Here is a 25,531-nt window from a genome sequence, read left to right as displayed (position 1 = left end):
GCTTTGGACCTGGTTAAAAAGTGCGAGAGATGTCAGAAATTCTCTCCCATCATACATCAACCGGCGGTACGTATAGCCCCAATCATCAGCCCACTCCCTTTTGCAGTATGGGGGATGGACATTTTGGGCCCTTTTCCACCGGCCTCCGGAAGGCGTGAATTCGTCGTAGTTGCTATAGACTACTTCACCAAACGGGTGGAAGCTAAACGTCTGGCCCATATCATAGAGCAAAACATACAAACCTTCTTTTGGAAGTCCGTTGTTTGCAGATTCGGGCTACCCCGTTCTTTGATAACAAACAACGGCAGGCAGTTCGACTGCCGGAACTTTCAAAAATTCTGCTCAGACTTGAAAATCGAACAGAGATTCACTTCTATGGCGTACCCTCAGACAAACGGGCAGACTGAAGTTACGAACAGAATCCTAGTCTAGGGTATCAAGAAGAGATTGGATGAGAAAGCAGGCCGGTGGGCTTATGAACTTTATCACGTTCTATGGGTGTATCGTACCACCCCACGTACCACGACGGGGGAGTCGCCCTTCAACCTGCCCTTCGGAACTGAGGTAGTGATACCCGTTGATGTTGGTGTCCCATCTTCCCGAGTAGCCAACTTCAACAAGCAGCTCAACGGGGACGGTCCAAACCTCGACTTACTAGAAAAAGTCCTGGAAGAATCCCGAATCAGAGTTGCGGTCTACAAGCAGAAAGTATCCAACTACCACGACGTGAAGATACGTCTAAGAGAATTCCGAACGGGTGACTTCGTCCTGAGGAAAGCTGCTATCTCTCAGCCGAAGAAGGTCGGCAAACTCTCCCCGAGTTGGGAGGGGCCGTACCGGGTGAAAGAAATCATACGACCAAGAAGCTACAAATTGGAGACGCTAGGCGAGCACCAGCTCCCCCACGCATGGAATTCAAAAAACTTGAGATACTATCAATAGCCCGTCGCCTTCGAAGGTCCAAGAAGAGAACCCCATCATTGTAATTCCCCTGAAAACTACTAAATGAAAAAGGCTACATCTTTGGCAAGCTCTCCTTGTGTTTCAGTGCAGGTTAGACAACTGCTTGGTTCACTCCGGTTCATCCAAAAAAGACCGGAAGCGCACTTCTGGTCCAGAACGAGCTGGGGCAGAAAACCAAACTTCGTAAAAAATCCAAGTTCCATAAAACTTGGGTATCTGCTGCTTGGTTCACTCCGGTTCATCCCAAAAAGACCGGAAGCGCACTTCTGGTCCAGAATGAGCTGGGGTAGAAAACCAAAATTCGTAAAAAATCCAAGTTTCATAAAACTTGGGTATCTGCTGCTTAGTTCACCCCGGTTCATCTACAAAAAGACCGAAAGCGCACTTCTGGTCGAGAACGAACTAGGGAAGAAAACCATACTTCGTAAAAAATTCAAGTTCAATCATATTAAACCATTGTAAAATCTTTTGAAATTTTTTCACTAACCTTCTAATGGCCTAAACCACTGGTTTGTAGGAAAAAAATTCTAAATTTCATAAATTTAATATAAAAAAGAGTTACGACACGTAAAACGAAGAAGCGATTAGAAAATAAATAAAAAAATAATTTTTTAAAAATTTTTTACTTGAAAAATTCAATTTATTAGTGACCATTAATTCTGGAGAGGTTCATCAATTTTTAAAACCTTTTGATATTTATTAAAAATGGTCAAAATGTAAAATAATTAAAAATTCGACTAAACGGATTCAAAAAATTTTCAAACTTTTTGGGTGAACTGAAAATTCAAAAATCGATTTTGGGTCAAACTGTCATCAAGTTTGGACTTGATTTCACCCATTTTCCGTTTTATACTTCAAAAAATAACCCTTTGCTAGGTTACCTTTCAACAAATTAAACGGAAACCGAAACGGTCAAATCATGGTCCAAGATCACGATTTCCAGTAGTTTTGGAATTTTTAAAACCCTAGAAAAATATTAGTTTTCGAAAAGGATCCTATTTTCAAACAGTTGCTTTGTAAATCTCGTTTAAAACTATACCGAAAAGAAAAGAAAGAAAATCGATCTTTGAATGGAGGAAAACTAATATTTGGGCAAAATATTTTATTATAACTAATATTTGGGCAAAATATTTTATTATAAAAACTTATATTCTATGTTATATCATACTGGAATTTTAAAAGAAAATTCATAGATTTGATATTCCAAAAAAATAAAACCCTAGCATGTTTTTCTAATTCGCAAAGAAGGGACTTCTTACCGTCGATCGCGATCCGTGTCTCTAGGGTTGGTAATCCAAGATATACGCTTTGTCCAACCCTTTTACACGCTAAAAAGGATCCAAGGAACACTAATAATCCTTGATTGTGTGATGCCTTGGAGAAGAAGAAGGAATTTAAGAATCCCTTTTGTGAAGAACACTTGAGAGAGAGATGAACACCAAAGCAACAAAAGAGATGAATGAATTCCAAGGAGGAAGAGAGAAAGAGATGAATTTTCTAGAGAGAGGCCAAAGGTTGTGCTTGCTTTGTTTTTATAGAAAAAGTTAGGGTTAGATTGGATTTAAAAGTTTCCAATGTGAGAACTCCTACCGTTAGTTAGTTTCCAATTCTCACTTATGGATTGCTTTTCCCTTATCTTCTAAATTGGATTTAATTCTAATATTGATTTCTTGTAAGCCAAGCAATGCTAAATTACACAATGGAGATCCTTCAAGATCAATCTAGAAGCCTTCTCACATAGGAAACTAGCTTTTATGAATGATTTTCGTCCAAAAGGGCTGACTAACGTTTGACCTCATTTTTGACCTATTTAGAGGCTGGTTCAGGAAAAGTCATAAACTAGAAAGTTGTAGATCTTTTCAAAATGTTCGAAACAAGTATAATAATGAATTTGTTGGATTAGAAGTTAAACGGTTATGGCCATTTTACTAACCTGACCTTACAAGCCCTTTCTAATTATAACTCTTCCTTTCTTTATTATTTTTTCAAAACAAATATGATGTTACCAACCACCCTATCCCATGTTGGACGTTTTTGCATATGACCGCCTCATGTGGGGCACCCACTTATGTGGCCGACCCACATGGACCTCGACCTTGTGGACTTTAGCCCAATGGGCCTTCTCACATGGGTTTTAGGTGTTTTTCATAAAAATTTAATAAAACTCTTTTAAATTCAATATTTTATGGATGGACCTAACCCATGTGACCTTTATAGTGCACACCTAAGATATGGTTGAACCATCCCCTTTAAAGAAATAATTTTTTTAGACCAAAACACCCCTATTTGACCATTACCCACCAAAATGCGACCAAAATACCCTCAAATTGGTTCATTTTTAAAGGGCAAAGTTAACAATGGAAAGTTTTCATAGGTAAACCTCAAAAATAGAAATTTTTTAAATTTGCTTCTTTTGGTGGGTAATATCAAACAGGATCATTTGGCATTCCCTCAAAATGCCCTCAACACTCAAAATTTCCAAATCGAGTGAAACCTCTAAGAGGTCTAAATTTAGCAGGCTTTTCAAAATTCATAGAATCACTCAAGATTTTTCAAACACAACCCGGGGGTCAAATGAAACACATTGAAAATTACCAAATTACCCCTGTGGTGCAAAAATTAATGAAATTAGGCAAAACTATGAGAAATTCCAAAAATAGCAAGTTTTCTTACTTGATTGGAAACTTTAATTCTAATTTTCCGGAAACTAATGGAATTCCCTAGAGACTTTCAAGATCGGGAATCAACTTCAAAACTCTTATAATTAGACGAAACTTATCATAAAAATGCAAAAATGCAGAAGACCGACTTAAGACTCGATGACACTACCGAATCTTTTGCTTTTTAAGGTGTAGCAAAATGGGGGTGTCTACAGATGCCTCTCTTTGGTAGAGACAACGTAGTGATCGAATACGAAAGCAAAAGTGACAAAACCATTTTGCGTATCTTTAATCAACAAAAATATTCACTACACACAAAGCAACCTAAATGCAAATGCTTCCTAATGCAAGACCCTAGATGAAGTCCTAGAATTTTGAGAAATTGGATTATTCGGATGAAATTCTTTACCATAGAGGCACTAAGCTTTTTCACTAGCGCAGAAGAAAGAATCTTTTCGGTTTAGAGGCTCTTGCGCTTTTTCTCTAAACAAAAAGGGAGAAGAATATTTCGATTAAGAGGCACCCTTTTTCTTTTTCTTTTTTTTTAAAGAAAGGAGAGGTAATTTTCAATCTAGAGGCACCTTCGCTTTTTCTCTCAAAAGAAAGGAAAATGAATTTTCGATCTAGAGGCACTTTCGCTTTTTTTTCTGAAAAGAAAATAGAAGATAGATTTTCGATCCAGAGGCACTTTCACTTTTTCTCTGAAAAGAAAGAAAAATGAATTTTCGATCCAGAGGCACTTTCGCTTTTTCTCTGAAAAGAAAATGGAAGATAGATTTTCGATCCAGAGGCACTTTCGCTTTTTCTCTTAAAAGAAAATGATGATGAATTTTGATCCAGAGGCACTTTTATTTTTTCTCTGAAAAGTAAAGGATGTTGAATTTCGATCCAGAGGCACTTTCTCTTTTTCTCCGAGAAGAAAAGGAAGATGGATTTTCAATCCAGAGGCACTTTCGCTTTTTTTCTGAAAAGAAAAGGAAGATAGATTTTCGATCCAGATGCACTTTCGCTTTTTCTCTGAAAAGAAAATGAGGTTGAATTTCGATCCAGAGGCGCTTTCGCTTTTTCTCTAAAAAGAAAAGGAAAATAAATTTCAATCCAGAGGCACTTTCACTTTTTCTCTGAAAAGAAAAGGAAGATGGATTTTTGATCCAGAGACACTTTTGCTTTTTCTCTGAAAGGAAAATGATGATGCATTTCGATCTAGAGGCACTTTCGCTTTTTCTCTAAAAGGAAAATGAGGATGAATTTCAATCGAGAGGCACTTTCGCTTTTTCTCTGAAAAGAAAAGGAGGACGAATTTCGATCTAGAGGCACTTTCACTTTTTCTCTGAAAAGAAAAGGAAGTTGGATTTTCGTTCCAGAGGCACTTTCGCTTTTTCTCTAAAAAGAAAAGGAAGATAGATTTTCGATACAGAAGCACTTTCGCTTTTTCTCTGAAAAGAAAAGGAGGTTGAATTTCGATCTAGAGGCACTTTCGCTTTTTCCTCTGAAAAGAAAGGAAAATGAATTTTTGATCCAAAGGCACTTTCGCTTTTTCTCTGAAAAGAAAAAGATGATGAATTTCGATCGAGAGGCACTTTCGCTTTTTCTCTGAAAAGAAAATGATGTTGAATTTCGATCGAGAGGCACTTTCGCTTTTTCTCTGAAAAGAAAAGGAAGATAGATTTTCGATCTAGAGGCACTTTCACTTTTTCTCTTAAAAGAAAAAGGAGGTTGAATTTCGATCCAGATGCACTTTCACTTTTTCTCTGAAAAGAAAATGGAAGATAGATTTTTTATCGAGAGGCACTTTCGCTTTTTCTCTGAAAAGAAAAGGAGGATGAATTTCGATCTAGAGGCACTTTTGCTTTTTCTCTGAAAAGAAAAGGATGATGGATTTTTGATCTAGAGGCACTTTCACTTTTTCTCTGAAAAAAAAGGAAAATGAATTTTCGATCTAGAGGCACTTTCGCTTTTTCTCTGAAAAGAAAATGGAAGATAGATTTTTGATCCAGAGGTACTTTCGCTTTTTCTCTGAAAAGAAAAGGTGGATGAATTTTGAAATTTAATCTGAACTTGATTTGATGACCTGAAATGAACTTGAATTTGGAAATTTCAAGTGGACTTGAGTTGATGATTTGAAATGAACTTGAATTTGGAGATTTGAGCATGAAGTTGAATTTGATAAATTTTGAAATTGATGAACTTTAGATGTGTGAAATCGGATTCGAGGACAATAGATATTGTGCAAGACCAAAATTCAAACGAATGACGAGACAACGCATAACAGGAGTAAAATGCAATGGCTATTGACATTTATCCCTAGAGAATAAAGAATGAAACATGACTTTATGAGAATTGCTGAGAATGCTTTGAGGGCCTCTGCTTCCGCTGGGCAAGAATTTTTCGAGTTCTATTAGCAGGATAAGGGATTCCGAGTCTTTTGTTGATCAGGCGACACCCGGATTTGAACTGGGGAGACCCGAACCATTCTTAATACCACCAAGCCCTCTCGAATGAGTTCTACGATAGAAGCTTTCAACGTACACCCGGGGAAAAATCTTTCACTCACTGAGAAGTGAAAACCTGTGACTATAAGCCGAGACCTATTGCTTGCAGATACAAATCCGTCAGCGTCAAGTCCTAATGCCTTAGGTGTTCGGACAAAATGGGGACTCCACAGATGGCCGGAAGCATCATACCGTCCAAACCGCGTAGCAAGACAGTTTGGAAATTCAAAATGTGCAGTAAGTCTCCGTATCTTATTGGTGAAATTGAATACTTGAAATTCAACAGACCCTTTGTTTTTCTCTTTTTCTTCTTGCGGAATAACCGGCGTTAATAGCTATAGCACTAATGGCGTTAATAGCACTATAGCTACTTGACCTTATACTAGCTCTAGCTATAGGCGTTAATAGGGCTAAAGTCCCTGAGGCATAGATTAGATCCTTTTCCGAAAGAGTTGGATGCCGACTTCAGTAAAGAGAGTAGCTCCTCGTAGTTGAGAACAGCTTTAAAAAAATAGTTTATTGCATAAAGACAGTTGGTCTTTACTGCTGGGAATTCTTGAATTGACAAACTGAAATAATCCCTGAACTTGTAATCTAGAACAACGGCTTTCTTGGATACTGAAATTAGAAGGCGGGATTTTTCTTCTAGTATGTATTTGGACAAAAATTTCTTGATGAAGATGGTATTCAATTGACTGAAAGGTAATTCAAAATTTTAATGATCCATTTTGCTGAGAAATCGGCCCAATCATCATCACCTATGAGATTCTCCCAAGCCTATGGTGCCTTTCTAGGATAGGGTCTTCTTATGGAAACCGCATTTCATGATATTTATGCTTCTGAATGCTTTCGGAAGTGGCTGGCTTTTCTTTCACTTGATTCCTAAAGTCCTTCTTTCAGGATTCGTATGGCTCAGTTACAGCTGCGGATGAGCTGATGCCTTACCTTTTTCACCAAGACAGTTGTGACCTTTGGACTCAAAGAAAACGATCGACTCTATTCAAAGGAAAAATCTTGTAAAAGACATTATTCGAATAATCGAGGATTTCTGAAAGACTAGAAATTGATGGACTGACTAGACCAACTCAAAGTGATGCTTTTGACTTGGTTAATATTTTATTTGGTAGGTCTGGCCTTTCAAAGAGTAATTTTATAATTGATAAACACTGGACTTCTCCTTTTAAAACAGTAATACTCCAAGGATTTGATTACTACTCCTTAGATTGCTTGGTCTCATGCCCCTAGTTTCGAGGATGCAAAGTGTGCCTGCTTGAACTTCTTGAATCCTCGATCTTGATGTTGGGTATGACCTTCTTAGATATTTTCTCTTCCCTTGACCAAGTCGCCTTTTTCAGGTTTTCTACTTGGCGGACCGTTTGACCTTAACTTTTGCCTAAGCTGCCCTTTCAGGTTTTCAACGTAGCAGGCCATCCCCTTAACTTTTGCTTAAGCCGCCTTTTCAGGTTTTCAACTTAGCAGGGGAATGATCTAAAATTTTGCCTAGACCGCCCCTTTCAGGTTTTCAGTTTAGCAGATCTTCAAACTCTGTTCTTTTCTTTGTTTTTTTTTCTTTTTTGCATTGGAACTTAAATCCTTGATTCTGAACAGCGGAAGGACTTTATAGGTAGGATGGGCTTTTTCAAAGAAAAGGCTTATGGCTTTGTAAAAATTTCGACCGAACCTGTAAATAGGTTGCCTACGTATCCGAGTGTAGGAATCAGGTCGTGCATAGTTCAGGGCTGATGCCCCTAGTTTGAAGGTAAACTGATTTTTCTTTTCTTTTTTCTTCTTTTTTTTCTTGATTGACTCTATTTTCTTTTCTCTTTTTTTCGATTGACTTCTTTCTTTTGATTGACTGACTCTCTCTTTTCTTCTTTTTGGAACTATCAATTTTTTTCTTTTGAAATGACCAAACTTGGTTTGACCGAGCTGCCTACGTACCCTAGCGTAGGGATCAGGTCTCGCGTAGTTCAGAGCGAATGCCCCTAGTTTGATGGGTTTTCAAAGAAATTTTATTCAGGCTCAAAGGGGTTTGCAAACGGGTATTCTTTTTGACACTGGGTCATGAATTTAGAATTTGTTTGGCCAAAGAAGGTCTTCCGATGTTCAGGTTTGGAATTGATCTAGGTTGATAAATTTGCTTTATTATTCTTTTTTTTTTCAGATTTTAACGGCATTTCCAGGTAAGAGATAATATATCTTCTTCTTTCGAGATTCTGATATGTGCTTTCAACTTTGATGGAGCGAAACTTGTTCTTTGACATCCTCCATCTATGGATCTGTAACTCTTGATATTTGATGATTGCTTCTCAATATTTGTTGTTGAACTCTTATCTTGAATTTGTTGGTTTCATATTATGAATTTGGGAACCAAGGTCATTGACTGGAGATATGAAAGTTGTTTCCAATCCATGCCCCTTGTATAGTATATATTTCTCACTTCCTTCATTCTCTTTAGCTTTATATCTATGTCTTGCCCTTGGTATCGGTTATAGCGCTTCTAGATAATCCTCTTATCCTCGAAATGAGTTTATTTTGCGCTCTTTTGGAGGGTAATGCATTTACTAGATTAAAATTTCTGTGCCAATGTTTATCATTTCAATTTCCTCTTTGAGAGGTTGGGCCCGACGCTCTTTCTCTTGTTTGAACGTATGCTGCCAATCAAGGGGAGTTTCGTTGGTATCTTTTCCTCATTTGAGGAGGGAATCTCATTTTTATTTATTAAAATCAGAAGCAATCACTGAAACATTATTGGGAAGCAAATTTCATTTAATAGAAAGACACTACAAATGATGACCTATCCTGAACATGCTCAAGATTCATAATTTTTGGACTTGAAAATAAATGCAGAAAAAGGCTCACCAGGACTAGGCGTTGACTCTATAACCTTGTAAGACTAGACTCAATTTCTGAACTAACATATTGACCGACTTAACACAAAATAGTAAATGACTGAAACTTTAACTTTAAACGCTGCAAAGTCTGCTTTTGGAGGCTCGACAAAGGCGGCTCATGACTGGTACTTTCAACCCCCTTCTGCAACTGGTCCTGTGCTTCTTTCAACCCTGGGTTGTCTTAAGTATTGAGATTTGCCGGCGGCGGTATTGCATGAGTCGACATAGGATTATTGATGACGTTCGGCCTCTGTTGAAATGCCAATTTTTTCTCATCAATCAACTTCTGGATCACATACTTCAAGGCTATGCATCGATCAGTGACGTGGCCCGAGCCTTAATGGTAATCGCAGTGCTCATGTGCTCTCCAACTTCGGGGTAAAGGATTAGGAGATGGTCTAATGGGAGGCAAAATGATGCGCCCTGAGGCTAAACAACCTTGTAGGATTTTAGAAGGTGGAACAGGTAGAGGATCAAAATCCTTCTTTGGTTGCTGCTGGGGTGCGATCATGGGTTGATCATAATCCATGACTATAGGGTTCTGAGGTCTCGGCAGTTGATGATTGGCACGAGAGACACTGCCAACCTCTTTGACCTGTGCGGGTGCAGGCTTCTTAAAATCTCAGATATTAGGATTGCTTCAATTATACACCCCTTGTGACATTGCTTCTTCAATTTGTGTGCCAGCATTAATGAGGTGCTCGAAGTCAGGATAATACTTGAGCGACATGTGATAATAGAGCTGAGGGGATATGTTTTTTAGTATCATCTGAACTTGCTCTTTCTCAGTAGGACGGTCAATCATCTGTGCTGCCAACCCCCTTCATCTTTTCATAAATGTCAAGAAAGACTCCCTTGAATCTTGTTTGGTCTTTTCCAAGGTTTTCTTAGTTATCTCTGCCCTATCGTCATACTTGAATTGCTTAACAAACTGTTCAACAACGTCTTTCCATGTCCTATAGCGGGTCTTGTCCAATCCCAAAAATCACCTCCTGGCTACCTTAGTTAAAGAAACCGGAAAAAGCTGGGCCATTTGTTCATGAGATAAGTTTTGAGGTTGGCACATGATAGTGAACATCTGGAGATGAGAAGTAGGGCACCCCGTGCCATCATACTTGTCAAAGTCTGGCATCTGAAAATTCTTCGGAAGCCGGATTTCCTGGAAGAGTGTGAGATCATTTAAGTTAAAGGCCCCTTGCTCTTGAATCTGCATATTATCAACCTTCTTAGTTAGCTATTCCAACTTCTCCATAACCGACTTATCAACTGGCAATGGGAGCGGGTTGTAGTTCTCTTCACCATATTGTTCTTCATCAGTAATATCAAATGGGCCTTGAGGAATGGGAATCACCATAGGCTTAGGATGAAGCTCTGACATGACAGTGTTCATGGGTTCTTTGCCCTTTGAAGCTGAAGGAAATGTTGGACCAAACTTCTCGGCGAATTGGGCTTTAAGAAACTGATTATCTTCTTTGATTCCTTTCATTTGTTCAAGGAGTGCGACCATCATAACTTCAAGGTTATTGGTCTGAGTGCTCTCAACGTGTTCTGCCATGGGTGTAAATGGAGATGATGGAGAAGCTTCCGAAGGAGATGGGGGAGGTGACTTCCTGACCAGACGAGAGTCTATTCGAACCCACGTTGCTTGAGCGGGATCAATGGTGAATGCTCCTGACATGGAAACAATAAGTACAAGGTATAAGATTGAGATTTAGCATGTGTTTCTTCTCAATGATTAGAGATGACTGTGGCCTTTGCAAGCAATGGGATGACAGAATGGATCCTGAAATGAGCAAGGTATGACAATTGCGACACAATAGTAAAGGGGAATGCCACTAGTCTAAGGACTATGGAAATGAACACTCGGTTATTAAGAGAGAAGAATTGAATAATACCCCTAGTGCAAAGTAACATAATCCTAGATTAGGAATGCAATGAGCTCAAACTCGGGTGTCATGGAACAGACTTTCTTGACTAGAATGAGTCCAATGATTGTTCAATTGTAGCCTTAAGTATGAGAGACAAATGGGCAGACAATTAAGAGGTAATGACAACCTTGACAATGATCCGAACAAAGACTGACGAGGTAATGGACCATTGAAATGGACTTTCTAAACCTCAAGATGATGAAGATTAAGCAAAGAAAATTTAAAAGATGAAACTAATGAAAGCCACGGGGTGAGAGGAATATGGAGACAGAATCACCGTTCTTGATAAATGGATCATAGACGAAGAAAGATACGGTCGAGATTAGATTGTACATGAGGGATAATCTAAAAAGATAACATATGAGATCTTGGGAAAAGATGAGATTTATATCCTAATCTCAAAGGGGAAGTTTTTAATCTTTTTACATTTTATGCAATGCTACCTGAAGGCATCAATTCTAAGCCTAATCTAGCGGAGTGGAGAGAAGATCTCGACTCATGACTTGTTTGTGTACCTAAAACCGATCGCAGCCATTGGAAGATGGACTACGGCCTAATCTAGACACAAATGGGTAGGATATCCTAAACTAGGCTCACACACGTGATACACGTGTGTTCGTATACTATATGCATGTGTGGTGTAATATAGGGGTAAGGCCAAGAGTTCCCCTAGCGCGAATCCGTGCTCAATATACTGTACCAGTGTTCGGCGTATCAGTACGTGAATAAGAGATCTGTTTACGCACCATAAAGGTACAAGGTTAAGAGTGAAATGCTTCTCTAGCACAGAGGCACCAGGTGATGAAATCCCAGTCAACCATGCTAGATAACACTCCGGGTTCCTAAAATAGGACGTGTGTGCATGTGAGATGCAAGGGTTTAGATGCAAGTGATGTAAGTGTGTGAAATAAGTTTGCGTAATCTAAGATGCTTTCAGGTTTTGTTAGATTAAATTTGAGTATGATGTGATGAGAAAATAAAACATACAAACTAGTTTATTAAGCATGTAAGATATAAGATAGAGTTTTCATGAGCCAATTAAAATTAATTCAAATAAGTTATCCTTTTGAATTTTAATGAAGTTAGGTGGTCCCCAGCAGAGTCGCCAAACTGTGGGAGCCAATCCCGCAAGCGGGGAATGGCCAGCGAGCCGCCTCCCTCTCTCTTGGTCTCTCGTACCCACGCGAATGGCGTGTGCTTTTTATTGTTGATCTTAATTACCCAACCAAGCAGGCAGCAACCAGGCCATATGGTGCAAACAAACGTGCAACCTAGTACCCATAAGGGCAGGGGTAAGCCACCGAGCCTAGCAAGGTATGATTTAATTTATCCTTTCCGTGAACTTGGGATCACTAAGGCAATCCGAACTCCACGCAAAAGAGAGTGACAATGTCGCCACCTAGATGAGGGATCTAGGACCTATAATTGACCAGAAAACTAGACTTGTTACGTAGTTACGAGAATGGAAGGTACGGGGAGTTACCACCACATGCACCATTCTTGCCCGATAATCGGTCTTCAATTCCAAAAGTTAACTCTTTTGGATTTCTTTTAAATGGCTCACTTAACTCTATATTAATATGTGAACTACGTGACATGCATCCTAAACTCTAATTTTAATGTAATTCCTAAATGTGTATCTTGATTTTCTTAATATGTTTGAATTCAATCTAAGTGAAAGTTCTCCTAAAATCCTAATTTCATGGAAAGTCCTAAGTGATTTAATTAGTTTTAATTTAAGGATTAATATACAAAACCCCACCGCTTATATGTGGAGCCGACTCGGGCTTAGTGTGCCACTCAAGTATCCAAGTTGCCTACGTATCCTAGCCTCATTGGAATTAGAGTCGATCGTAGTTCGGTGCACCTAAACTAAGCTACTTATGCCTAACTCATCGAGGACACCGATCTAGACTGGATTGACTGTTTCAACAGTTTTAAGAGAATTATTTAGTTCAAGTTGAAGATTTTATTATTGAAATACGCAAGAGGGGGGTGAATTGATTTTAACAACAATTTATACCTTTTTAAATATAAGTATTGAACCTAATTTGATTTTTCTTTTCTTGATTAGATTTTGGTTAGTTCAACTAAGATCAAATCAAAAGGAAATACCAAACCAAAATAAGAATGAAAGTGCAAGACAAGGAAGGAACACACCGATGTATAGTGGTTCGGGCAAAGCCCTACTCCACTCTTCTTAAGATCGTCCTTAAGGATTTCCACTATGTGAGACCTCCACGATGCCCGATTCCGAGGTGATTACACTTCCAAGAGATATTAAATGAGGATGCCATTGACACCTTTACACCGACTCTCCTTCTTCGCCGAGTTCTAAGCGATACTCCCTAGGGTATTAAGATGGATGCCCTAGCCACCTTTACAAGAATAGAAGATGAATTGCTTGGCTTCTCTTGAAAGCTTGATGCACGATGTAGTCCCCTTGAGTACTTCTCCACAATAGGTTCAAGTGAAAGCCCTAAATCCAAACTCAAAAGATTTGCAAGTTGTAAGGCAAGTTTGGTGAAGAAGAAAACAAATTCTCAAACTAAAGGGGTTTGCAAGTTCTTTGAGGCTTAATGATGTTTTTCAAAGTATTCAAGAGAGGAAGATAACCACTTGAATGAGTATTTATAGCCCTTAAAAAAGATATGACCATTTGGGGGTGTTAATAACAAAAACCAATTTTTAATTCAAAAAACCAACGGCTCTTTTCTGTGCTGTCGCGACGTTTCGGAGCTCCGAGAATTTCTCGGAGTTCCGAGACAAATTCTTTGAGTTCCGAGAGAATGGCCAGAAGAAGGAAAATTCTACTGGACCATTTCTCGGAGTTCCGAGAGAATGGCCAGAAGTTGTAAACTACTACTCGACCATTTCTCGGAGTTCCGAGAAGCCTAAAATAAGCAGATTTTTATGTTTTTATTGCTTATTTGATTTTGGGCTTTTGAAACTCAATTCCTATGATAATTTGGAATGTTTATGAGGGTCCCAACATGTTGGTCCACCACATAACCATTCACTTAACCATTTTAGTTCTTAAGTGGTCTTAGAAACTATTTTGAAAACCTTGCCTTGACTTAGAAATCTAAAGAGAAAATATGTACAATGAAATCTAGGTAACCCTTAACTTCTCTTTAGCCTTGGTCTTCAATTGGTCTTCCATTTTGTGTATGCTTGCTTGAGAGATAATGTGAGCTCCACTTAGCTCATCTTCAAGCATGACCATGTGGTGTGTTGGTTCCTTGAATGATTAACCTATCTTAACACAACACTTCAAGGCAAATTGATTAGTATTCAAGAACATAATCAATTATGTTTAGAATCATCAAAATAAGATAGGAGAGTAGACCCTTGGGCTTACAATCTCCCCCTTTTTTATGATGACAAACAAAATTGATTATGACGTGTGTGTGGAGTGACATAATAGGCAAGTGAATGCAGGAACTCCACCTCAATATATGCACAATGATAAACAATAACAATTAAAAGTATATAGTGCATATAGGCAAGTGAATAGATAATCAATTTCAAACTTCTCCCCCTTTTGTCATCGACAGAAAGGGCGAACTAAAATGTATAGCAATTAGGAGTGAATGAAGATTTAGTTAGGTACTCCCCCTAAATCAATGCTTATGGTATAAAATATGTAGCCAAGTAATGCACATATACATGTTCATGATCGAGATGTTGACATATTGTCAAATTATTAGGTATTTTAATTAAGGTGAAGGTACCTCTCCATCTTAGAGAACTAAGAAGGCTAAGAGTACCAATTGAGTGATTTTTAAGATTAATGTTTGACATCTCATTCATGTAGATACTACCAAACAAGGATGATATATATATACTTTATAGATAAGCTGGTGAAAGGCACAAAGTATTTATCTGGCAATTTCTTTGACTTGATCCGCACTCTAAATGTTCAAGGCACTTCGGATATAACATATTCTATCATCACTAAGGGGTTTTGTAAAGATATCAGCCAATTATTCCTCAGTGTTGATATATTTTAAGCAAATATCCCCTTTTTGTGAGTGATCTCTAATGAAGTGGTGCCTAATCTCAATATGTTTGGTTCTAGAGTGTTTTATGGGGTTCTTTGTCAAGTTTATAGCACTAGTATTGTCACATTGGATGAGAATATGTTCCATTTTAATTTCATAGTCCATCAATGTGCTTTTCATCCATAGAACTTGTGCGCAGCAGGCTCCAGCTGCCACATATTCTGCTTCTATTGTGGATAGAGCTACTGAATTTTATTTCTTGCTAAACCATGAAACAAGTGATTTGCCGAAGAATTGACAAGTCCCACTAGTGCTTTTCCTATCCACTCTACATCCAGGAAAGTTTGCATCTGAATATTCAATGAGAGTGAAGGCAGTAGATCTTTTATACCATAGTCCCAAACTTTGGGTTCCTCTTAAGTACTTGAAGATCCTCTTGACTGCCGATAAGTGAGACTCCTTTGGATCCGATTGAAATCGAGCACAGAGACAGACAGTAAACATAATGTCGGGTCTGCTGGCTGTCAAATAGAGTAGTCTACCTATCATACCCCTATACATCTTTTGGTCCACAGATTTGCCAAATTCATCCTTTTCTAACTTAGCAGTTGTACTCATGGGAATTCTTGATGTCTTACTGCTATCCATACCATACTTCTTTAATAACTCCTTTGTATATTTTTCTTGATTTATAAATATCCCATTTTAGTATTGTTTGATTTGGAGTCCTAAGAAATAGGTTAACTTGCCCATCATGCTCATTTCAAATTCATTTTTCATTAGAGTTGCAAATTCATCACATATTTTTTGATTAGTCGAGCAACAGATGGTGTCATCCACATAAATTTGGACAAGGAGGATATCTTGATTTTCTCTTTTGATAAATAGTGTTTTATCCACCTTTCCCATCTCAAAACCTTTTTCTAGTAGGAAGGTGCAAAGCCTCTCATACCAAGCTCTAGGAGCTTGCTTCAACCCATATAAAGCTTTATCAAGCTTGAAGACATGATTTGGATGTTTGTAGTCTTCAAAACCTGGAGGTTGCTCAACATACACTTCCTCTTGGATATAGCCATTTAGGAAGGCACTTTTGACATCCATTTGATATAGTTTAAATTCTTTATGAGATGCATATGCCAAGAGTATCCTAATAGCTTCCATACGGGCAACAGGAGCAAATGTCTCATCATAGTCTATTCCTTCCTCCTGATTATACCCTTGGGCTACAAGTCTAGCTTTATTTCTAGTGATAATTCCATTTTCATCCATTTTGTTTCAATACACCCATCTTGTGCCAATGACTGGATGATCACTAGGCCTAGGCACTAGCCTCCACACCTTGTTCCTTTCGAATTGACTCAACTCTTCTTGCATAGCCATCAACCAATATTCATCCTTTTCGGCTTCCTTGATGGACTTACGATCTAATTCGGATAGGATCGCTAAGTTGTTACTCTCACTTCGATAGTATGATCTAGTTCTTACTGTCGATGTGGCATCACCTAAGATTTGGGATTCAGGATGATCTACCAATATTCTCCTATCCCTAGGTAATGAGGCATCATCTACACTCTCAACTTCCTCACTAGGTAATGTATTACTTGTAGATGCATGGGGAGGAGCATTTGTCTTAGGTAAAAGGTATTCAATAGGTTCATCCTCATCATGTGGCATTTCTTGAGGTGTTGGCTATCTCTCATCAAATGTAACATGCATGGATTCTTCTACAACTAGGGTTCTTCTATTAAATACTCTATATGCCTTGCTATGTGTAAATACCCTAAGAATATGCCATCATCCGACTTCTTATCAAATTTGTGTAAGTTATCTTTAATGTTCAAGATGTAGCATTTACAACCAAACACTCTAAAGTAGCTTATCTTTGGTTTCAAGTTTTTCCAAAGCTCATAAGGTGTTTTCTTAGCAATTGGCCTCATATATACCCTATTTATGATATAGCAAGCGGTGCTAACCGCCTCCGTCCAAAAGTATCTAGGGAGATCATTTTCATGTAACATGGTTCTAGCCATTTCTTGGAGGGTTCGGTTCTTTCTTTCTACAACCCCATTTTGTTGAGGTGTCCTAAGTGTCGAAAATTGTGTTTGATGCCATGTTCATTACAGTAAGTGTCAAAGTGTACATTTTCAAATTCCGTTCCATGGTCACTCCTAATGTAATATATGGCAATACCTTTCTCATTTTGGACTTGATTACACAACTTAAGAAAATTTTCATAGGTTTCATCTTTATGTGCTAAAAATATGACCGATGAAAATCGTGAGTAGTCATCTACAACGACAAACATGTACCTCTTTCCACTAAGGCTACTTGTCTTCATTGGTCCAAAAAGATCCATATGAAGTAGTTGCAAGCGGTAAGTGGTAGAGATTATATTTTTAGGGGCAAATGAGCTCTTCAATTGTTTGCCTAATTGACAAGTTCTACAAATGTGATCTTTGGTGTATTTGAACTTAGGCAATCCTCTAACAATGTCTTTTGAGGAGAGGGTTGAAATGAGATCCATTCCAGCATGACCCAACCTCCTATGCCATAACCAAGAATCTTCACTAATGGCATTAAGACAAGTTACATTTTGGAGTCTAAGATCATCTAGCCCAATAGTGTAAATGTTATTGTCTCTAGAACCTATGAATTGAACTTTTCCATCTATCTTATTCTTAACAATGCATTTGTCGGGGTTGAAGACTACTTCAAAACCATTGTCACACAGTTGACTAATGCTAATAAGATTATGAGATAAGCCATCAACATAAAGTACATCATGTATGGGAGATGTAGAGTTACCTATGGTGCCTTCTCCTTTAACTTTTCCTTTCTTATCATCTTCAAAGGTAACATCTGCACCATCCTTGAGTGATAGGGATGCAAATTGAGTGAGGTCTCCGGTCATGTGTCTAGAGCATCCACTATCAAGGTACCATGTGTTCTTCTTGCTATGGCTTTTAAGGCATGCCTAGATATGAATAGGCAAGTGAGATCCCTTAGGTACCCAAATCTTTCAAATCTTGCTAAGTTCATTTATTTTCACTTTAGAGTTCAATTTGATTTTATCTTGTTTAGCATACATGCAAGCAACCTTATAATGTCTTTCTAGACCACAATAAAAACAAGTTTTAGTACCACTAGAAGAAGCCTTTACAAATTTATTTTTATAGTTTGATATTGTAGTATTCCATTTATGTCCAAGTCCACTTCTATCATGTGACAATCTTTGAATATTAACAAGCCTATCCAAATTTAGTGAACCATGTTCAAATTTGTCAAAAAGTTTCTTTAACTCATCATATTCATGAGATAGTATACTATTTTCATGCTTTAGCTTATTGTTTTCAATAGATAGTTCTTGTCGATTTTCATTTAAAATCTTGATGGTAGCATTTAAATCATGAATTTCAACTTTATATTTTTTATTTTCATCATCTAAAAATTCATGATCTTTCTTTAACCAACCAAATTCCTTTGTTATGCTAGAAAGAGAATTTTCAAGAGATGCATTTTTATCAAGTTCTATTTCAAGTTCATCATGTGCACTTTGCAAGGAATCAAGAACTTCTTTTAAAATAAGGACATCATTTAAAGTACTTACCTCTTGATTGTCATTTGTAGAGGCCATGAAGCAAACATTTTTTGCTATCAAGCAATCTTCTCCATCATTTGGTTCACCTTCACTTTCATTGTCCTCATCCCATGTGTCGGTCATTCCTTTCTTGCCTTCTCTTCTCTTGAAACGATTGTTTGAAGTAGGCTCATTGTTGAGTGGACAATCCGGGCGAATGTGTCCAAGTTTCTTGCATCCGTAGCATCGGGGTTGAGATGATCCGTCACCGAACACTTCTTTCTTCTTCAATGGAGGATTGGTCCTTCTATTTCTCATGCCTCCCATATTTCTTTGCAAGAACTTGATCCTTCTTGTTATGAGGGCTACCTCATCTTCCATGTCTTCCTTTGCCTCTTCATCATCACCTAAATTGCAAGCAAAAGCAACACCTTTTCTTTTTTAATTTTGGGTGCTTTTGTTTTGAAAATCATCTAATGGGTTATCAAGGACCCTATTAGTTCATCTAGATTTAATGTGTTCATGTTGAAAATCTAAGGGTGGTCCCGAAATGGCAACTATGAGGAGTGAAAATTATTAGGTTACTAGCAAGTTTTAGCCTTTTTAAAAACTTAAACCTAATTTGAAAATTAAGAGATCAACAATGAAATTCAAGCACACAAGTTAAATCTAAAGGTGCAATGCAAATAAAGAGCAAGAGTTTAAGAGAGAGTGCACCCGAGATTTAAAGTGGTTCGGTCCTCAAAACGCGAGGCCTACTCCACTCCACCAACCAAATCCGTTGATGGCTTCACTATGTGATCTTCTTAACTTCGGCGAAGATCAATGCCGATTACAATTCCGACCGCCTTTAACCTTGGTGGCAATCTTCACCACGGAGAGTGGGCTACGCTTCTCCGAACACTCGCCCAATTACACGTTTCTTGAATAAGAAAGAAACAAACAAAAATCCCTCACAAGGATTTACAACTTTGTAGAAGATGTACAAATAGAGCCTAATGATCCAAATCCTAATCTTAGATGATGGGAGGCATAAACAAGTATTGATCACTCTTAGGATGTTCAAGTATGTTTTTAGAGTGTTAGGATTCCTTTCCTTGAAGTTTAGAATGCCCATATATATAGAAAAACCAAAATATGACTGTTCAGTGGCATTGTGGTAATTCCAGGGAAAATTCCCAACGGCTATAATTCTGGCCGTTATAGAGTTCTCGGAGTTCCGAGAATATTTCTCGGAGTTCCGAGAAATTCTCGGAGTTCCGAGAAAAATTCTCGGAGTTCCGAGAAAAAATCTCGGAGTTCCGAGAAAAAATCTCGGAGTTCCGGGAATACAAACAAAACATTAAAAATTTCTACTGGACCAAATCTCGGAGCTCCGAGGATTTCTCGGAGTTCCAAGCTCGGAGCTCCGAGAAGCCTAACAGCAGCAGATTTTCAATTCTGTGTTTCTTATTCTTTGGGCTTCCAACTCTACACCAAGTTGGGATTACAATGAGGGTTCCAAAGTGTTGGAACACCACAAGGACAATCTCTTTCAACAATTAGGGTGTATGAGATTAACTAATTTATGCCTCTTAAAATCTAAAATAAGATTGGATCTTATACATTCTAACATGACTTCGATCTTCAATGTGATTCTTCAAGTCTTCATTCGTCTTGGATCTTCGATGTCTTTGGCCTTTATAATGTGGTTCAATGAGATCTTTTTTGGCCTTACTCCAAGCAATGTTGTCTTAGCACCAATGTGATCTACAACTTAGACAATCAAACACATTAGTGATCATAAATCACTTGTGTATTGGAATCATCAAAATAAGATGGGAATGCCAAGGTGGAAACCATTGGGCTTACAATCTCCCCCTTTTTTATGATGACAAGCACAAGAGATTTTCCAATAAAAAGCACATATATTTTTCCTTACACTAGAATTCTCTCCCCCTTTGGCATCAATAAAAAAGATTGGGGTAAAAGAGAAACAAAGGGATGAAATATTCAATTTAAAGCTCCTCATTTTTCAAGGAAAAAGACAAACATAGAACTCCCCCTATTTGGTAAACAAATTCAATACAAGAGGGTCTATTTAACCATAAAAAGATATTCAATTTTAAGCATATTAAGCCCCTAGTCTAAGCACATATGATGAAAATCATATGGGGGCTTTGGGAACCCAAGATTTCTTGGTTCCACCACATTCCCTAATTTTAGATACACATTGGAATTGGTAATGACCATTTATTCCACAATAATGGCATCTAACATGAGAGTTAGATAAGCTAGTCCTATCATAAAAAGCATGATTAGGTTTATGACTTGCTTTCTTTAAGATTATGTCAATTATTTTATCTCCATTTAGGAATCCATGGAGACATAATCTTAATCTTTCATTTTCATTATGAAGATGTGTTATTTGATTTAAAGAATCATTAAATTCATCTTCATAAGATTTGGAAGAGCTTGCCATATTTTGAAATTGTGTTAATTGGCAAGTTTTCTCATCCAAAATACCCTTAAGGGTTTCAATCTCAAGTTTAAAATTTTCAAGTTGAGTTTGAGATTTGGAAGAAGATTCATTCCTCAAAAAATTAAGTTCACTTTCTAATTTTGAAATAGATTTCTTTTGAACTTTATTTTTAGAAATTTGAGAATGTAAAGTTGAGCACAATTCATCATAGGATATTTTTTCACTATCACTACTTGATGAATTATAAGAGGGGTTTGAATTTACCTCATCTTCATGGGTGAGTGCCATGAAGCAAAGATCATCTTTTTTATCTTTCCCTTCGCTTGAACTCTTGCCCGACGTGCTTAATGCATCCCAACCGGCGGCAAGAGCCTTATGCTTCTTCCAATCCTTCTTCTTTCCCTTGTACTTCGAGGATGATGAGTTGAGAAGGGGGCGTTCCGGTCTTTTGTGTCCGGTCTTCTTGCAATTATAACACCTTATAGCTCCCTCAACATCACTTTCTTCTTTCTTCTTCTTTTTGTCCTTTTTATGCTTTTTTCTCCATAAGCTTTTAAATTTTCTTAAAGCTTCTTCTTCATCACTATCCGCCTCACTTGAGGATGATGAGTCCGCTTTTATCTTGGAGACTTTTAGAGCTAGAGATCGGCTTTCTTTTTCCTTCTCTTTTGGCTTCTTCTCCTCTTGTCGGCTAGTGAGGAGCATCTCATGGGTGATGAGAGATCCTAGAAGCTCTTCCACAGTTAGCGCCTTGAGATCCTTTGATTCTTGAATGGCGGTGACCTTTGGATCCCAATGTGGAGGAAGTGACCTTAGCAACTTACTCACAAGCTCATCAGTAGGATAAGATTTACCAAGATTAGCTAGTTCATTAGAAATTTTAAAAAATCGGGTATACATTTCGGAAATGCTTTCATTTTGACCCATTCTAAACATTTCATATTTGCTTTTTAACAAGTTTATTTTGGAATCCTTAACTTGAGCTGTTCCCTCATGAGTAACAGCAAGTGTATCCCAAATAACCTTGGCGGAATAAAAAAGAGCTACTCTATTAAACTCCTCCGTAGATAGGGCGCAAAACAAAGAGTTTATGGCTTTGTAATTTAAATTTGCATGCCTTTTCTCTACGACATTCCATTCTTCAAATGGTTTGGAAGGCAATATGTATCCATTTTCAACAATGTGCCAAAGCTCCTCATCTATCGAAAGAAGATAGATGCGCATCCTTGTCTTCCAATGTCCATAGTTGGACCCATTAAAGAAGGGAGGTCTAGTTGTCGAATGGCCCTCCGGAAGTCCGGTTCCATTTGTATTAGCCATTTCACAATTAGAAAAGTTGCCAAAGATCTTATGATCTTTCCCTTGTTGAAATTTAAGAAAAAATTTACCAAAGATTTTTAAGATAAGAAAATCTTTTAAGAGCCAAGGCTCTGATACCAAGTGAAAATCCAAGAGTGGTTCCGAAATGGCAATTATTAGGTTACTAGCAAGTTTTAGCCTTTTTAAAAACTTAAACCTAATTTGAAAATTAAGAGATCAACAATGAAATTCAAGCACACAAGTTAAATCTAAAGGTGCAATGCAAATAAAGAGCAAGAGTTTAAGAGATAGTGCACCCGAGATTTAAAGTGGTTCGATCCTCAAAACGCGAGGCCTACTCCACTCCACCAACCAAACCCGTTGATGGCTTCACTATGTGATCTTCTTAACTTCGGCGAAGATCAATGCGGATTACAATTCCGACCGCCTTTAACCTTGGTGGCAATCTTCACCACGGAGAGTGGGCTACGCTTCTCCGAACACTCGCCCAATTACACGTTTCTTGAATAAGAAAGAAAGAAACAAAAATCCCTCACAAGGGTTTACAACTTTGTAGAAGATGTACAAATAGAGCCTAATGATCCAAATCCTAATCTTAGATGATGGGAGGCATAAACAAGTATTGATCACTCTTAGGATGTTCAAGTATGTTTTTAGAGTGTTAGGATTCCTTTTCTTGAAGTTTAGAATGCCCATATATATAGGAAAACCAAAATATGACCGTTCAGTGGCATTGTGGTAATTCCAGCAAAAATTCCTAATGGCTATAATTCTGGCCGTTATAGGGTTCTCAGAGTTCTGAGAAATTCTCGGAGTTTCGGAAAAAATCTCGGAGTTCCGGGAATACAAACAGAACATGAAAAATTTCTACTGGACCAAATTTCGGAGCTCCGAGGATTTCTCAGAGTTCCTCTCAGAGTTTCGAGAAGCCTAACAGCAGCAGATTTTCAATTCTGTGTTTCTTATTCTTTGGGCTCCAACTCTACACCAAGTTGGGATTGCAATGAGGGTTCCAAAGTGTTGGAACACCACAAGGACAATCTCTTTAAACAATTAGGGTGTGTGAGATTAACTAATTTATGCCTCTTAAAATCTAAAATAAGATTGGACTTATACATTCTAACATGACTTCGATCTTCAATGTGATTCTTCAAGTCTTCATTCGTCTTGGATCTTCGATGTCTTTGGCCTTCATAATGTGGTTCAATGAGATCTTTTTTGGCCTTAATCCAAGCAATGTTGTCTTAGCACCAATGTGATCAACAACTTAGACAATCAAACACATTAGTGATCATAAATCACTTGTGTATTGGAATCATCAAAATAAGATGGGAATGCCCAGGTGGAAACCATTGGGCTTACACATGTCCTTGGGTTCGTTGATTGCGGAGGTTTTGGATTCCCATGAAAGGTAGGGATATAAGGATTTTGGTCACTAAATCTCTATTTGAAAATTGTTTTCCAAGTCCCCTTAGTCCATTTACTAGGTTAGTGAATCTAGTGTACATGTCGGCAATAGTTTCATCGGTTGTCATTTGAAAAAGTTCATATTGGCTAAATAGATGATTCATTTTAGATTCCTTAACTTGGTTGGTTCCCTCATGGGTAACTTCTAAGGTGTCCCAAATTTCCTTAGCCAAATTCAAGTTTGAAACTCTATTGAATTCTGTAAGCCCAATGGTTTTTACCTTGGCATTCCCATCTTGTTTTGATGATTCCAATACACAAGTGATCATTTATCACTAATGTGTTTGTTTGTCTAAGTTGTAGATCTTGATAAAGTAAAATCAAGGATGCTTGGATTGAAGGCCAAGAAGCCCACATTGGACCACTAATTGGAAGGCCAAAGTCATCAAGCAAGAAGTCATGAAGACTTGAAGACATGAAGAAATTAATATTGAAGACCATTTTCTAATGTAATTGATCCAAACCTAGATTAGGTTTTTAGAGGCATAATTAAGGTAATCTCACACACCCTAAATAAACAAGTGATTGTATTTGTGGAGTTCCAACACCTTGGAACCCTCATAGCAATCCCATCTTGGTTGAGAACTGGAAGCCCAAAAACAGAATTGAAAATCTGCTCTGCATAGGCTTCTCGGAACTCCGAGAGTTTTTCTCGGAACTCCGAGAATTCTCGGAACTCCGAGAATTATTCTCGGAACTCCGAGAAATGGTCCAGTAGACTTTTTCCAATTTCTGTGTGGCTTCTCGGAACTCCGAGATTTTTTCTCGGAACTCCGAGAAGTCTCGGAACTCCGAGAATTATTCTCGGAACTCCGAGAACACTCCAACGGTCTGAAAAAGAGCCGTTTGGAATTTTGCTGGAATTACCGTAATGCCACTGAACGGTCATATTTTGTTTTTCCTATAAATATGGGTGTTCTAAACATACAAACCATCAATCCTAACACTCTAAAACCTCATTTGAATACCCAAGAGTGAATCAAGCTTCAATTGTGCCTCTCATCACCAACTCTAGGATTTGGATCATAGGCTCTCAATTGTACATCTTTTGTAACCCTTGTGAAGGGATTTTTTAGTTCTTTCTTTCATCTTTCAAGATTTGTATTCGGGCGAGTATTCGGAGAAGCGGAGCCCTTTTTTTCTCCGTGGTGAGGATTGCCACCAAGGTTAAAGCAATTGTAATTGGCACCGATCTTCGCCAAGGTTAGGAAGATCAAATAGTGAAGCCATCAACGGGTTTGGTTGGTGGAGTGGAGTAGGCCTCGGGTTTGAGGACCGAACCACTTTAAATCTCGGGTGCACTCTTTCTATCTCTTTGCTCTTTCATTTGCATTGCACCATTAGATTTAACTTGTATGCTTAAAATATTGTTTTTGATCTCTTAATCAGTTTAAGTTTTTCAAATTGGTAAATTCTAGTTTTCTTAAACAACCGCATTCTCCCTCCTCATAGTTGCCATTTCTATTATAACTTGGGACCCCCTATATCGGATTTTTACTTGGTATCAGAGCCTTGGCTCTTAAAAGATTTTAAAATTTTTGTGAAAGTTATTTCAAAATCTAACTAGGGAAAGATTTTATTTGGCAACTTCTAATTGTGAAATGGCACACCAAATTGGAACCGGACTTCCGGAAGGCCATTCCACAACTAGACCTCCTTTCTTCAATGGGTCAAACTATGGACATTGGAAAACAAGGATGCGCATCTATCTTCTTTCGATAGATGTGGAACTTTGGTACATTGTTGAAAATGGATACAATGTACC

General features: G+C 38.0%; 1 protein-coding gene across 1 annotated transcript; it reads left to right on the top strand.

Annotated features, from left to right (window-relative positions):
* Positions 1–114: 114 nt before the first annotated feature.
* Positions 115–7,135, top strand: LOC143853949 (uncharacterized). Its single transcript, XM_077363644.1, has 4 exons — positions 115–261; positions 433–886; positions 6,225–6,352; positions 7,016–7,135. The coding sequence occupies exons 1-4, from the start codon at positions 115–117 to the stop codon at positions 7,133–7,135; spliced, it is 849 nt and encodes a 282-aa protein (XP_077219759.1).
* Positions 7,136–25,531: the final 18,396 nt, after the last annotated feature.

Source organism: Tasmannia lanceolata, unplaced genomic scaffold (assembly GCF_043159265.1).
Source record: "Tasmannia lanceolata isolate RefF3 unplaced genomic scaffold, GAP_Taslan_0.1 ptg000020l, whole genome shotgun sequence".
NCBI classification, from domain to species: domain Eukaryota; kingdom Viridiplantae; phylum Streptophyta; class Magnoliopsida; order Canellales; family Winteraceae; genus Tasmannia; species Tasmannia lanceolata.
Note: the sequence above shows the minus strand (reverse complement) of the source record. Positions and strands in the feature narration are given on the sequence as shown.